Source organism: Scatophagus argus, chromosome 3 (assembly GCF_020382885.2).
Source record: "Scatophagus argus isolate fScaArg1 chromosome 3, fScaArg1.pri, whole genome shotgun sequence".
Taxonomy (NCBI): domain Eukaryota; kingdom Metazoa; phylum Chordata; class Actinopteri; family Scatophagidae; genus Scatophagus; species Scatophagus argus.
In genome coordinates this window covers 20,052,392-20,067,858 of record NC_058495.1, presented here as the reverse complement: position 1 = coordinate 20,067,858, position 15,467 = coordinate 20,052,392, and the positions used below count along the sequence as shown (strand labels likewise).

Below are 15,467 nucleotides of genomic sequence, written 5' to 3'. Positions count from 1 at the left end.
GATATTAAGCTTATGGCTTTAATTTTCCTGTGTGTCTTGACGCTCATAAGAAGCTCAGCATTTCATGGTTTGACAGATAAAAAGTAAAGCACGGTGAAATGACTCTGTGCTACATGATTTCAAAAACTGACCACTGAGGAAAGAGTGCTGGCAGATTTCTTCAGAACTGGTTTTGAATTAGACCGAAAAGGGGAAAACCAATTCCAAATCTTCAGGCATTTCTCACAAATACACACTCCTCGACTGTGTACATATACAGTTTCACACTGAATGTGAGCAGTGTTCCAACAGGAGGGAAGGGAACTGCCTCCCCAGCCCTACTAAACTCACTATCGTAAATTAGTTGGCCTTTCTCTTCCTCTGACAGAGTGTGTAACAACAAGTGCCAAGTGTGACCAATTCCCATTCACACTCAATATAACAGCCCATACTTGAGCTAATTAGGAAAACAAAAACGATTCTTCAGCAGACAAGAGAAAAAGACTGTGCACTTGTGCATGTGTCCCTCTTTTAGTGAGATTACAACGAGCGCTGCATTAGTGAGGCAGCATTTCATGGTCTATTTAGTTTGTAACCGAGAGTCCCTCCACTGTATTTAAATGCAGAGCTTAAGCTGAGCACTGACATAAAAACAGATTCGGCTCAAAGTAGGCAAGATGCTTATACTCTACGCATGCTACTTCTAGCACTCCTTCTTCCTTGCTGTCTCTCATACCCACACACACACACGCAGAGATGTAAACACACACCCTCAAATTGAAGCCAGAGATTTTTCCTAAAGCCAAGCTATGAGGGAGGAAGTGAAGTGGTTCCACCGCTGTCAGAAAATACAAAAGGTGGGAGAGAAGGGGTGTCCGACTTCCCGCTGAGAGAAAGGAAATAAACACTTCCATATGCAGTCCCTGCCAGAAAGGCTCACACATACAGACAGAACTTGGTGTTCATGCAATAACGCAGTGCTGTAAATTTGAGCACGACGGCCGACGTTGGGAAAAGGGAGAATATTTTCTGCCTCTATAAATTAATAGCTGGTGAGGCCTCGTTCATAATATAAACGCAGCTCAGAGAGAAATACACTCCAAAGAAGCTGTAGTGCCGTGATTCCTGACAGGTCTGGGAGGACAGCGGTTGGTTTATACGTGATAAGTGTGTGTGTAAGAGAGAGAGAGTGCGTGGTCACATGCAGCAAATCCTGTTGACCGACGTGAACCCAGACACTCAGCATAACTCCTGCCTGGGGAAACCTCTGCACTCTGGGCCGCTGTGAAATTTTTCATGTCCAGAAAACACACACACACACACACATTTGTTTAACAATGCTTGTGAAGACCTTTTATGGCAACGATACCTTCATATTACCAAAACGTACCTAACCCCAAAACCTTTTACTTAATTACAATTCAAATCTCAAACTTAGACTGTTCTAGTCCTCATCTCTCTGTCCACATGGTGAATACAATACAGGAACACACACAGACACACCATCATAAAAATGTACCCAATCATTAACACATCCAACATGTGTACGAACACCAAAGAGAGCATGTGTTGTGACTGCGTGTCCATAAGAGCATGTCTCTGTTTTTGTGTTATCCGTAGTGTTACCCAGTGACCACACTGTACATGCGGACCAGCAGGTCATCAATTTATGAAGACTGTCCATAAAGAAATTCCAGGGATTAATCATAACACAACTGTCTTTATCATTACAGCACAGAGTTCTTCCTCTGTGTTAAACATTAAACTGCATAAGGACAGGGTTCAGTCGCGGTGGAGCGAGAGTGCAGGCCTGAGTTTGTATGAAATAGTCCTTAATTACATAATCCAGTTATTTTCCCACAGCCTTTGCCTGATCAATACACAATGAAGTGGACTCCTTGTGGCTGGGGCTCAGCTGCAGTGACCAGGGTGTGCGATCTGCAGGGAATATATGCGCGTGTTTGTGTGTGTAGTACTTTTTCACTGATACTCAAAGCAAACACTGCAACCTCTGGGGCAGAACTGGAAAGTCTCTTATCAGCTCAGCTGAGGAATGCCCGTGTGTGTGTGTGTGCAGTCTGAAGAGAACCCAGAAGGTCCCCACCTATGACTTTTCAACACACCTTCTTATACAATTGGCTGTCAACAGCGGCAAAATTCTCCAATAATGTTGATTAGCCCACTGCAGCGGTACCTCTCCACACATCTCACTTGATTAAAGTGAGAAAATGGCACAAGTTCTGGGTAAAATTAGGTCACTTTGATTTTACAGATGGCCCTTGTTGCCAAGCATATTTTCCCAATTAAGGCTGATTAGGGAGGGAAATTCCCAGACAGCGTGAATTATTAAAAACTTTAAATGGAATCTGATCATGTGACGTTGTATGGCGGCGACATGCGACATCTCCAGATGGGGTCTGGAAAAAAAACAGAAGGGGAGCTGAGAGTTCTGATTGGCTCAAAGTGAGAAATGAGTTTACTCTTATTGTCTAAAGTCATTACAAAGTGCAGAAGGAATGTGGGTGCTGCATAATCAGCACTGGCTGATGTTGCACAAACTGAATTTTTTAAACTCTGGTGATTCCCTTGAAAGTATTTACGCAACGGCTAAATCAAATGACCAGATAGTTTCCCGTTTACATGCTCCTCAACAGGAAAGATTCAAGACAGGCTTCAAAAACCAACACTTGATAGGCAAACTTTGGCCCTGTGACTTATTGTTTAGTCAGAATTCTGACTGATGACTGATTGGGAGAAGGCGAGCTACTGTCAGCATCCACCATAATTTAGAATCACCTGGAAACCAGTTAACAATACTAACTCAAGTTCCTGAGCATGAACGAATACACAAATATTCTGAAACTTAAAAGACCAGCACTTTCAAACTGAATTAAAGCACCTGCACTCCCATGATTCAACCTCTTTTTACTTCTCAGGACCATGACAGCGTTACAGACTGTCCCATATTGTTATACTAGCCAGGGCAGGACACCTTAAACCTCATCATCCTTTTTACTACTACTACACTGGCCTTTTTCTCAAAAGTCATTTTGACCTGTCACAGCAGGAAAAAGCACAGGCGTTATTTATATCATTAACAACGGCTGCTTCATCCAAGAGTCCCAGTGAACCGTGACAATGGGTCAACATGCATGACAGCAGGGCCATCATTAGTTTTATTGTTGACACATGCACTTATCGAGTTCAGTAACATCCCATAATCACCAGCACAGCTCCACCCATCTTCAAAATAGAGGTCTAATTAGCCACTGAGTGAAAATACCTGTGCGCAGAAGTTTGTCCCATTTGTGCTCGTACGATTTCCAAGTTTAAAAACACAACAAAGTATGTGACACTGAAGTTTTTGAAAGCCTAAAATCTGAAGTGTTTCATTTCATTCCATGATTAAAAAACCTTCACAGACCAGAAACTGGTGAAGCGCTCAATAAAAACCTGCATTTTGGTGCACAAAACTACTCAACACTAACAAATGAAACAAACAAATCAAATCAAGGTAGAGATGGTGGCATCGCCCTTGGCAGAGCAAGACCACGTTTTCAGTCGGCCCGATTTTGTTTCTCTCCCAACTATAACGTGGTGGCACACAATGCCGGGTAGATACTGATGTTCAATTGTACATGTAGCGCCTTTAAAAAACAGCCTGGTACCTCTTTTGAACAATCCCAGCCTATACTGCCGCCAGCGTTCACAGGTTATAAATATGTGAAATTGTCCTTGAAGAGTCGCTGTTCTTTTGTCTGTCTCTACAGGAAGTTGGTGTGGCCCGAGCTGGCTCAGAGCATCCCCTCAGCAGTCTGCTTCGCCATGCTGGGAGCCTGTCAGAACGGCTCAGTATCAAGCTGCCCAGCCCTGCTGAGTCAAGCTGACCATGTACTGGCCAGACCAGCCACACTGGCCTGATGTTAGGTGCTTGAGAAGAGTTACCTGTCAACCCAGTTTGTCTGAGCAGGACTTTGGTATCACCTGGTGTTCCTTCATGTAGTCAAACTTCGCCTGATTAGGATAGTTTAATGCTCTGTGAGATGAGTAACACCTGTAAGGGTTTAATCATCAGGTGCTGAATGTATTGTTCTCCATAAAGACTTGACTGGTAAACAAAAATACTATAAACTGACACATTAGTTGGTATGTTTTTGGTTTCTGATTTGAGCGATTTCAATAAGCGTGAAAGGAGGCTGAACAATATGTGTGAACCTACATTGTTTCTGTCCTCGTTTATCTGACAGTCTGTATTGTCTATGGGGAGGAAAAGGACGCGCCAAACGCCGTTCGAAAAACTCTCAATTTAATGTGGGCCTGCTTATCGACAGGTGTACAATGCCACGAATATTAAACCTGGCAGCACGTATTAGGAGCTTACGCAGAACTCCTCCAATGAAGCACAACGGACTTAAACATTTCAACTTTAATACATCTTGTGTCGAACTGGATTGTCATTTTTCAGAAAACTGGACAACATTAAAAAGCCGAACTTTTGAATGGAGTTCTCTGCTTCTTCCAGACCTTACCTTGCCTGACTGTTTTCAACCTGACGGGACCTTTGCAGTTCCTTATCACTGTCTGTATGTCGTACAAGGGTAATCCTGAGATAGAGAGGTTCTCCACCTCCAGCAGGAGTTCCCCTTCGTTTAATTTTCCACTTTTGTAAACCACGACATCCTCGTTAACTTGGCCGATGTAGGCGAACTCTCCGTTCTCCGCGCCGCCGCGCAGTGCCACATTCAAGTCACCGCGGGCATCTTTACAGACGGAGCACTCGTTCACTCTGGAGGTCCAGTGGTTTTTCTTTAGAACAGGTTTAGACATTGTGACCAGTTATGGGCCGACAATAAAACAGTCGGTCTCTGCCACTGGGATGGGAAATAGTCGCAGCAGCAATGTCTCTCACAAAGCAGATTTGTATACGAGTGAAGCGCAGCAAACTTTCTTCCTTTTCCACAGAAACATGAGCGCCTCTGACAGTATTGTCCTACCGCTCTCCCGGGGTGACAAATCAAGCCATTCCTGTCGCCTCTGAACTCACTCCTTACTGTGTCGGTAGTGTTTTCATTATTTTCTTAACATCCCGGCAGTTTAATCCTGCTTCGCTGGTGTCATCTTACATCTGCCGCTATCCCACTCGTGTCCACTTAATGAATCCTCTCAGTTGTTCCTGTAAACTGACTCTGAATGGCGTTTCTTGCGTTAACAGTTAGCAGCCAGCTCGCTCTTTTCTCCCCGCATTCGAACGTTCACTTTGACGACAGTTGACGCCGTTCCACGACACGTTCCGCCAGGTACGACGCTCTCGTGTAGTTCGCTGAAACTGATTCCCACTCTGGGCTCTGCTCTGGAGCTGGGAATGTGTTGCTGTTCGTGTTGCGTTCACGTGCTGTCGGACAGTTCCCGTTCACACGACAGAGAACAACTTTGTGGATGCAGCTTAGTCTGTGTTGCGGTATGGAAACATTCTTGGTAAAGTCTGATAATAGGTGAAATGAAAGTGGTAATTTTCCGTAGTTTCGAGAATTAGAGTAATCTATGATAATTTATGACGTGTGATCTCATTGTGTTTCACGAAGCCACTTTTGATATCAAGTCATTTTTATTTTAATGTGATAAATTTTAATTTCAGTTACATTAAATATTTTTCCTTTCAATTCAGATTTTTTTAAAAATCTAAATTTAACTTTGTGAACCTGAGTGTGAACAATCTGACACTGCTGGTACTAACACTTAGCTACTTAACCCAGTTTTGAGGCAGATACAGTTACACTGTAGATGCTAAATGAATGACAGCCTACTTAGAAATAGTAACGTACGGTACGTATCCTTTTTATTAGATGCTAAAACAGACACACAATATTATGTAATCAAATCAAATGAAATGGGCTTCAAATTATTTTTCGTATCAAAGCAATACACTGCGTTTGTATAAAGTACTGCCAAAACAGTCCAACATTTGCAATAAAATAAAAGTTAATTAGTTTATTAGAGTATCATCAGAGTTGGAACACTTTGAATATCGACATTCGGAGCCTACAAAGAGCACATGAAGGCAGCAATATTACAATGAGCGCATGCGTGCTGTTCGGGGCTGTATCTTGGCTGTAGGCTACCGTTTACATAAAGGAGCTTGCGACTTCCCCAAATTAGAAACTGGTGTCATTTTGTGTATATGTCAATCACTAATTATGAAAATTGGATTAAAATCGACTCATTTTAATATACACTGTATAGTAATGTCTTTGTGAGACAATGTCAGACGTGCCTATTGCAAATACTTCTTTGTGGACATTTTCATCATAAAATTGTAATTATTTGAGCTGACAAGTAAAGAAAAGTAGTTGTTCACTCAGACTCAGTGTGGTTATTCTGACTGAAATGCTAATTTGAAAAGCACCTCATGAGCCAAGGGTTACACCTGTGATCCCGCCTGTCACGATTCCTGCTATTCAGGTTAGACAGGTGGTACGCCATGTTTCCCCTCACTGCGCAGACACTCCTAAGTGTGTGTTTGTCCCTGACACAGAAATGTCTAGAGGGTTTGTTGTATCCCTTACATCATACTTCTTGTGAGTCGAAGGATCCGCAGAAGGCTTTTGGCTTTTGTTTCTTTTTTCCAGCGATACACTTTCAGATCTGCAACACTATCTCTCATGTCTCATCAAAAATTAGAATAATCAAATGCAGTTATCACCCATTGCTGCTTTAGCTGCTCATCAAGCGAAAAGAACGACATGATTGGGATTCAAAAACAGAATAAGGAAAAGGAAAAGGCCCCAACTGTCAAGCACGTTCTCAATCTAAATTATGAAAGCAAGGATGGACAAGCAGGTAGATGGACAGTGAGGTAAGACAGCAGGGATAAATACGCTGCTTGATGGAATCAGATGGGCCAGGCCTCTCACCTAGGGAACTGCAGATGAGCTTTTCCCTACCTAAAAATAACAGTTAAAGTACTCTTGATCTCATGGGAGTAAAAACCATTGGCCTGGATGGGAAGGAAAATAGTAAGTGCACTTTTAAGCTGAAATGATACAACTTTCCTTTATCTTCATCCTTTATCAGCTGCTCATACATCAAATGCATGTTTAATGTGTTCAGTTCATTGCAGATTCCTCCAAGGGAAATTTCCTTTGCAGGCAATTGATGAACAATAAACATTAATATAGAAAAGTACTTAACATCATGAATTATAAACATCATTCATCTCCAGAGCGCCACTAAACAACCCTAACATTCCACTTATAACTATCCTATAAAAAATACATCATCCAGAGGTAAGCTCTTACACTGTACAAGAAACAAAAGAGCTCCTTACCCTGTGGGAGTTATCTCTCAGTGGTGTGAACCTTGTGAGAAAACAACTCAGCAAAGGGGACGATGGACATACCTGCCACATGCATCTCATGTTCTGATGAGATGCCAACAACCAGAAGGACATTGGTAAACATATCTGCTAGATATCATCGAATTGATACTGTCAGCATGATACCAAACTGGCATTAGCATTTACCTCCAAGCACCCCTGTAAAGCCTTGGTCTTAGTCTTGGTTTTATATATCTAAAAACTTGGTAACTACTCTTGGTCTGGATTCACTGATAAAGATATCAGGAGTCCTCTCTTGATTTTACTCACCAGGGATAGTCTTGCCCATTTCCAGATGTTCTGTCCGCTTTAATACATAAGCTTAATGTAAGCTCTGTTCACCAAGTAAGGGTTAACACTAACATTATGCCAATCTGAACTGCATTGTTAGTGGTTTGATAGTGCTGATAAGAAGTAAAGGGTAGGGGAAGTTTCAGGCTCGGAGACTGGGTTTGTGTGTGCTTGAATGTGTATTTGTGCCAGTCACTTCCATCGTGACCTCCAGTTGAGGGGTGTGTTGGGGAGGGGGCGTACTCCAGCTCCTCTGCCAGCTTCCTGTCACACAGTGTCGCCCAAATCAGATCGACAGAGGCAGACACACTGCCAGGGGCCCAAAATTTCCTATTCCCTTTCCACCCATCCATCAGCCTGTATGTGTCAACGTTTTCTTGCTAGCTTTTGCTGCCACTCTATATTCCACTGTCATGATCTCTGTCTCTGTCTCTCTGGCAAACATTAATAAATGCAAATCTCTGTGTGTGCATTCAACGTTAAATGTGCACTCAGACTTTGCTGCACGTTGTGTTTTATCCACATGAGTCAAACTGATAGCAAGTAGCCTAGAAACCCTACAAACACAGCTTGAAAACAGGATGTAGTGGGTGATGACATTACAATCAAAATGATGTTTTTTTTACAACCGTGCATTATAGTCCATATATCATCTCCAGTGTCACACTACACATTAAACTCAGCCCCACAGAATATGCAATAAGTGTCAGTGTTGATCTTGAGCAGTTATAAAGGTAAACCAGGACCTTGTCGTGCTTTAAAGCTGGGCTTTCACATTGTCACTCTGCCATTGTGCTGATGTGTTATGACAGCATATGTAATGAGGAAGACTTGGATGAGAATGGTTTGTTCCTCATAAATTATTATCAGCCACCATTTCCATTCACGCCGCCTGATGTGCCTGGTGGCGCGGTTGACAAGTAATGACAGAGTGAACTTAATAGCCAACAGTAAGAATGTTGCCCTCAGATTTGACAGCTGCAGTCCAATGACTTTGGCACTACACTTTGGCAGTCGTCCACCGTTAGTAGCTTTCATGCTGTACAGACAGACACTGACCCATCCATCACTTCTGTTCTCAAGTCGTTCAATGGGACGTGAGCGTTATAGATGCGGGGTCAGTTTCAGTGTTCACACCTGCAGTGTTTACAAGTATTTAAGAACCTACTTGTGAAACGTGTTTTTAGAGTGTTCAAGTATTTACACAGAGTTACTAAGCAGGATTATTGCTACACATAGATCAAGTGACTGACATATTACATAATACTTTTGGCAGACTGGTTTCTGTCTGAATAATGTTAATGGAAGGAATGCCTTCTTGCTGAGTCATTAATGAAATAAAAGAAAAAAGCTCAAGCTTATCATATAAGGTAATGAAATTGAAAATGCTGTACGTAAAATAGATTTAGAATTTTAAATAATAACCAAGTTTGGGGATCCTACCAAAACTGCATGTAATTTTTATGTGAATAAAATGTGAAGAATTGCATTTGAAAGAATTACTTTGCTGTCATAGATTTCAAGCCATTCTTATGGACGTTAAGGATGGTGGTCTCGGTCTGTTGTTCCACCCCACTTCACACTGAAATATCTCAACAGCTATCGAATGTAGTGACACAAAATTTGGTTCATAAAATTACAAAATCACTTCAGTGATCCCACGAGTTTTGAACCATCACTGTTATCAACAACAAGGAGGTGGTAGCCTGGCAGATAAGGAAAGAAAGAAAGAGAGGACTGTATAATGATAATGTTGCTGCCTGACACTTGACCTTTTAACACGTCCGTCCTGGAAGAAACCTCTTTCATCTTCCTACAACACATCAGAACTTCTGCAGCTTTTCCTCTGACATTTCACGTCTCAATCTTTAATGCTTTTGCTATCTTCGCAGACTTTTTGCATATCAGATGACTCGCAGAGAACTTTGTATAAATATGTGACTGATCTCCATATTTCTTTTAAACTCCTGTAAAGTTTTTAGGGCATGTGTACCTCAGCTCATGCTTTGCTGAATGAGATCAGACTGATGCAAGCAGTCATCGCTCCATCCTCTACTTCAAGTGACACAAAATGTGTTTTGATGTGCTGTGCATATGTATGTGTGTAATCCTATATGCAACCTGCAGGCCACACATGACCTCATATTTTCTGTGGCGTGACATTGCACTGATGCACCCTTTTACACATCTGAAAGGCAGCATGTGCATCATTCATAAGTAATTTAAACCATATGAACCTTATATATCTGTGGCCCACTGGTGCATCTGACCATAACCCCCTGAGTGGTCTCCACGTGGTAAAACAAAGGAGTTCTGTCGAGTCACGTTTGCTGACCCATGACTTCTCTGTGCTCATCACTTAACACAGGCTCTGTGAATGAGGAGGGTCATTTTTTCGCTTTGGATGTCACTTTAATCTACTTTACCTCTTTGCCCTGATAATGCCTCATTCATCATAATATCCACAAAGCATAGGAGGGAGGGAGGGAGGGGGGGGGGGGGGGAGAGTGAAATCCTTCTTTTAACTAAAGCAGTGCAGCAAAGCTCAGTGTTGCCCTGAAAGATTAAGGATAAATGGCTCAGTACAAAAAGGCCATGAGATTATGAGACTGGGCTACAGAGAGCTGTCGCATCACACACACCACAGCCAATGACGTGGGGGCCTGGCTTCATAACAGGGACTAATGAGGTACTTGGTATAGATACAATTCTATTTTACTGTACTCTACCAAAATGTCCTCTTAATAAAGAGTTTTGTTCAGTTCTTAAACCTGTTTCAGGAGTGAGCACCAGAAGCTGAAGCTGTTAAACCAAGAGCCAGGACAACAATGGGACACTGAGTGAATTACACACATTATTCAGCATATATAACTGCCTGCATTCATGTCAGCACATTCTTAAATCTGGCTGTGTTCCCAAGCAATGAAACATCAGCTGGATCTGGATGCTGCAAATGTTTGGCTCCCCCATAAAATAGCACGCAACAGCCTGCCCTGTCCTGCTCTTCTTCTTTGGCTCTGACCATTAGTTGAAAATACTTTCTTTATAGATTCCAAGATGTTATTTACGGACAGAGACATTTACATTTAGGATAAATCTTGAATATGTGTCCTGTATCCTAATACAGCAACGACATATGATTAATCTGTTGCTTTAACAGACACACCTATGCTTAATCACTTCACACTTGAGAAATATCAGGAAACGAGCATCTTCTCCTCTGAATGCAAGAAACCTCACTCGCTGTCATCCCGCGGCACTCAACGCATCTCGCAACACTACTGCCAGTTTTGATGATGTCTTCAAACATGTGACATATGGGTCATCGTGTCAGGAGCTCACTGAATTGCCCTCCAAAGCTCCTCCCATCAACAGGAACCCAGAGAGGATCATCTCCTTTTTTGGACTGGATGCTGAGTAGAGTTAAGTATTGTTTTATTTTTTTTTCATCTGCATTTTCAGAGCCTTAGGGAAGGGATTGACTTTCCTCCATTTACATAACAAGCAAAAAGTTTTGCTTATCGCCCTGGTTTTTCTTGAACAGAAGCATGCATAATCCTCAACAAGACACATATGTTTTTATTGCACTCTCTGTCTACTTTAAAATGTCATAACAAATGGATAATAAATTTTGATTAACATTGATGGTGCAGCACAACAGTGTGAAAGTACATTCTTTGTACATACAATTAGCCTATCAACAGTCAGATGGGGAGTCGTAATGGATCAAAATGACACATTTCGGAAAGCACCGTGTCATAGCTGATAGCTTGAAACAACAGGCAGAAATATCTATATTTAATGCAATCATAATTACTTGTTGTATTGTGAAAGAGGTGTTTTGTAATCATGAACCCACAGACAGTTAATCACCAGATCGAACAAACTCCCTTTTTTAGTGCTCACAGAATGATCAAAAATCTCTTTCTGCAAGCTCAGCATAGAAAAGAGGACAGACAAAGTTAGCAGACACACAACAGCATTTAGCAGCAAAATAGCAACATACATGATACCCTCAACAGTTGGCGGGGACCAAAATCAGAGCTAAAAGAGAATAATATTTGACTTAAGTAGGTAGCTGTTTGCTAACACCTTCACCGTGTCAATTTAAAAGATCTGTTATTACTGGTTTAAAGCAATATACGCATTATTTAAACTCTGAAATCCAGTTTATGTTCCTGTGCTACATTATGACTGAATGGGACATACGTATTATCTAAACTTGCCCTCACACGCGTACAAATCCTTCATGTCTGCAGGACATGCTATACCTCAGTTTAGAGTTCATCCCCTCATTCTGAATTCAAACATCTTAGTCAAAAAAAGAAAAAGAAAAAAGTAAGTAAAAGAAAAGCAAGGAAAGAGCAAAGGCAGAGATAGAGAGAGAGATGATGATGATACATGACAATTAGCTGGGTATGGCTGGGTTAGGTCATGTGCGCCATGTTAAAGCATAACTGAATAATTCAAAGGAACGCAAAACAACATCAGAACGGGGTTTTTCTTAGCGCTGCACTACAAACTCCCACGCCAGCTCCACCACCACACTGCCTGGAATAAAACAGAAGCAAGTCAAGTGGACATTTTAGGGTTAGAGCCCAGCTGTGCAAGCTGAAGATGTGCTCTACTTGACATCGTCCATGTTTTCTTATGTTTTATTGGAGAATCTGTGAGAAACAGACTTTAAAGTTCTAGTGTATTGTTGTCATTTTAAAGGGATGATAAATTTTAGCTGCTTCTCCTTTGGCATTGCCTGTCTTTTCTTAGACTACGTTCTCAGCACAATGAAAGAGACATGAATTAATAAAAAGACTGAATGAAGGGGCTATGAATGGGACAGTGTGCTGTGTTCACAGATGGATGTTCATGTTAGGACCAGATGAGATTCCCAGCTCACCCTCGGTGTGATTCCTCCTGCCTTGAGCAACTGCTTTGTGTTTTCTCCTACACAACAGTATGCTTCTCATGTTTATAACTTTCGGTAACAGCTGAAGAAGATTGCTCGGAAAAATCGTTAGCACCAATTTGAAATCATTTATTCATTGCAAGTGCAGCATAAAGCAAAATTTACAGTAGCTGTGAGAACTCAACAAACTAACTTTAGAAAACACATGAAAACAGACACAACACAAGCACTGGATGGATGGCTGCATCATCTTGTTGAGACTCTCAAAAATTATGTAATATAAGCAATAAACCAAATTTGGAATAATAGGCTACTCAAAACTTGATCTAATCTGCTCAAACAGGACTTTGGCAGTTTGGTTTGAACACATTTGACTGACATTTATGAAAATATGAGCTTGTCACATATTTCTTTTTTTTTATTCCAATAGAGCCTCACCTACTTCAAACCAGTGACAAAAAACATGCATGAAGTCTCTGGCACCATTCACCCTTGTCATTGGGCTTGTATATGGAATAAAAGATATTTAAGAAACGTATACATACTACTCACCAATTATGCATCTCTGTTGACCAGATCTGATGACAATGTACGTTTATTTTGCACGTAACAGTGTTCGTTTTCCTCCAGTCCAGAAGGTGGCAGTTGTGCACCTGAAGTTGTTTGGTAAAAGATAAAAACACCTGAATAGCTTCAGTAATTAGCTGTTAGTTGCTAGGCGACTATCCATAACAGGTGAATAAATCATATTTATGAGCAAAGAGCAAGTCAAAAGTTCCATCATTCTGTGGTTGAACTGACCAGGGATCAGTGTGCCTTATTGTAGAAACTGCTGGAGAACCATTGTTAATTTCAGTTTAATTTTAGTGTAGTTTTTGCTGCCTTCATCACAAGGACAGAAGAGATACACCATAGGTGTGCTAGGAAAATCAGACTGATTGTTTGAAGCGATTTCCACAGGCTGCATGACATTGTTACACAATGGCAGGAGTAAAGATTATGTATGCCTCTTGATGGTGGATAGATGGATGAATTTACAGCTTTACAACAACTGGCAGGAATATGTCTCAAGCCACATCTGGAGGTTAAATGGGAACCCTGTATGCGTAACAAGAAAAAGGTCCTAACTTTGGCAGATCTATGTGTTCACATAGGACACTGACACCCAAAGTAAGAAGCAGAGGGGAAAATACATTTTCAGCGCCTTAATCTTCAACAGCTGAAAATCTTGTTTTTACTCATCAGCAGTGGTTGAAGTTCTTGCCCTGCTGTATCGATCTAGACGCACACTTGAGGTATTTGCAATAATCTCTGACATAATTGTTAGGTGTTTTTACAGGTTCTGTCAAGGCAGACTGCATACAGACAACACCCACCATCACTTCTGGGTGTGGTCATCAGCCTTAAATTAAGTGCAAAGGAAGAAATTCAGCCTGATGTTGCCCTTCTGCAGCTACCGTCTGACAGATGTTACTACATTTGTTGAACATACCTTTTAGAATTAAGAGTAGTCTTATTGTTTGATGTACTCATGTATTTACAGTTTTCTCATAGGCTGAACGCCAGCACTCACAGACTGTGGAATGAGCTCAGAGTGTCAGTGACTTCAGAGCACCCCTCCAGCAGCCTGTTCTCAGTGTTAGCCTTGAAATACCTGTCATGCTGTCACACAGTGGCAAACAAGGCGGCCATTGTGTCCAGGTGCTCCTTTGTTTGCTTGGCCTGGCTGGGCAGCCTGATATGACGACAAACCAAAGCACACAATGGCAGGGGGGGGCCGGGAGTGTAGTCGTGACCTTAGCAGATTCCTCACCTCATCAGACGCGACTCCATTCCCCGCTGCTGCTCTGTTTGGATTCAGTGGGAATTTGCCAAAGAGTCTCAGGATTATAATGACTGACGTATTCAGTTGTATTCTGAACATTGTGCGCTGCCCTTTAGTAGTTAAGAGGTACAGTAATTGTGATTTTATATTTGAGTCCATGTTGTTTGTGCAACATTTTGGTATGAGCTTTCTTGCAAAATGTAACTGATATCCTGCATAAGGTGAAGTTTTCGTTCTGGAATCTGGAAACGTTGCATAGTTACTGCTGTCCCGTATCCTTTCTTATTTCACTCAGCCAGAGAACCATTTTTACATACACACACACACACACACACACACACACACACACACACACACACACACACACACACACACACACACAAACACACACACAAACACACAAAGCTTTTTGCAGCGTCCCTGCAGAGTTAACTGGGAGACTAGTGGAATCTGGATTGAATCCAAAACACACTAAAAAAAGAATGGTCGCTATTTTCTTCATGGTGCATGTTGCTTATGGTCAGTTTCGTGTGAATCCGGAGGGCTTATATCAGATCTTTGATGAAAATCTTGAGCCTGAAACCCTTCATATGAGCATGACTATATGATTATTGTTTTCATAAGCAGTGGGAAAATCATTTTGGTGTCAATTATGAAAGCATATAAACCGCTTTTATTTAAATACACTGATTGCCTGGAAGGACACAAATGAAAACATTTATTCTTGCTTATAAGGATTCCTAAGCTGGCATGATTTCAGTGAAGGCACAAAGCAAGTTTGCCTGAGCGAGCAGGAAACATATGGACCCTTCGGTCTGAGTGCAGGTGGTTCCCCTCTCACTAACTCAAGCAGAATGGACTCGCTCCATCAGGCAGCTAACAAAGAGCTTTGTTCCACAGTAATGGGAACTGATATAGTACAACTACATCTGTGGAGCACACTACAAAAGCCACAAGGTTTGTGATTTATCAAGTGTGTTCCATGGCCGCAATCCAACTGACACTGATACCTTGTGCCGATGTGGTTGTACTTGATGAATGTATTTTGAAAGCTATACATTATATAGACAAAGGTATCCAGACACACCTCTTTA

At 41.6% G+C, this 15,467-nt stretch overlaps 1 protein-coding gene across 10 annotated transcripts in view; it reads right to left on the bottom strand.

Moving 5' to 3' along the window:
• The window catches only part of magi1b (membrane associated guanylate kinase, WW and PDZ domain containing 1b), a 123,272-nt gene extending 117,902 nt beyond the window's left edge, over positions 1-5,370 (bottom strand). For 4 of the 10 annotated variants that reach the window (XM_046384558.1, XM_046384562.1, XM_046384559.1 and 1 more), the window contains exon 1: positions 4,509-5,367. In XM_046384558.1, coding sequence (XP_046240514.1) covers positions 4,509-4,806 — 298 coding nt within the window. In that variant the 5' untranslated portion in view covers positions 4,807-5,367. Of the gene's footprint in view, positions 1-4,508 lie in introns of all 10 variants that reach the window. The other 6 variants (XM_046384565.1, XM_046384566.1, XM_046384560.1 and 3 more) reach the window with 4 other exon arrangements.
• Between the last annotated feature and the right edge of the window lie 10,097 nt (positions 5,371-15,467).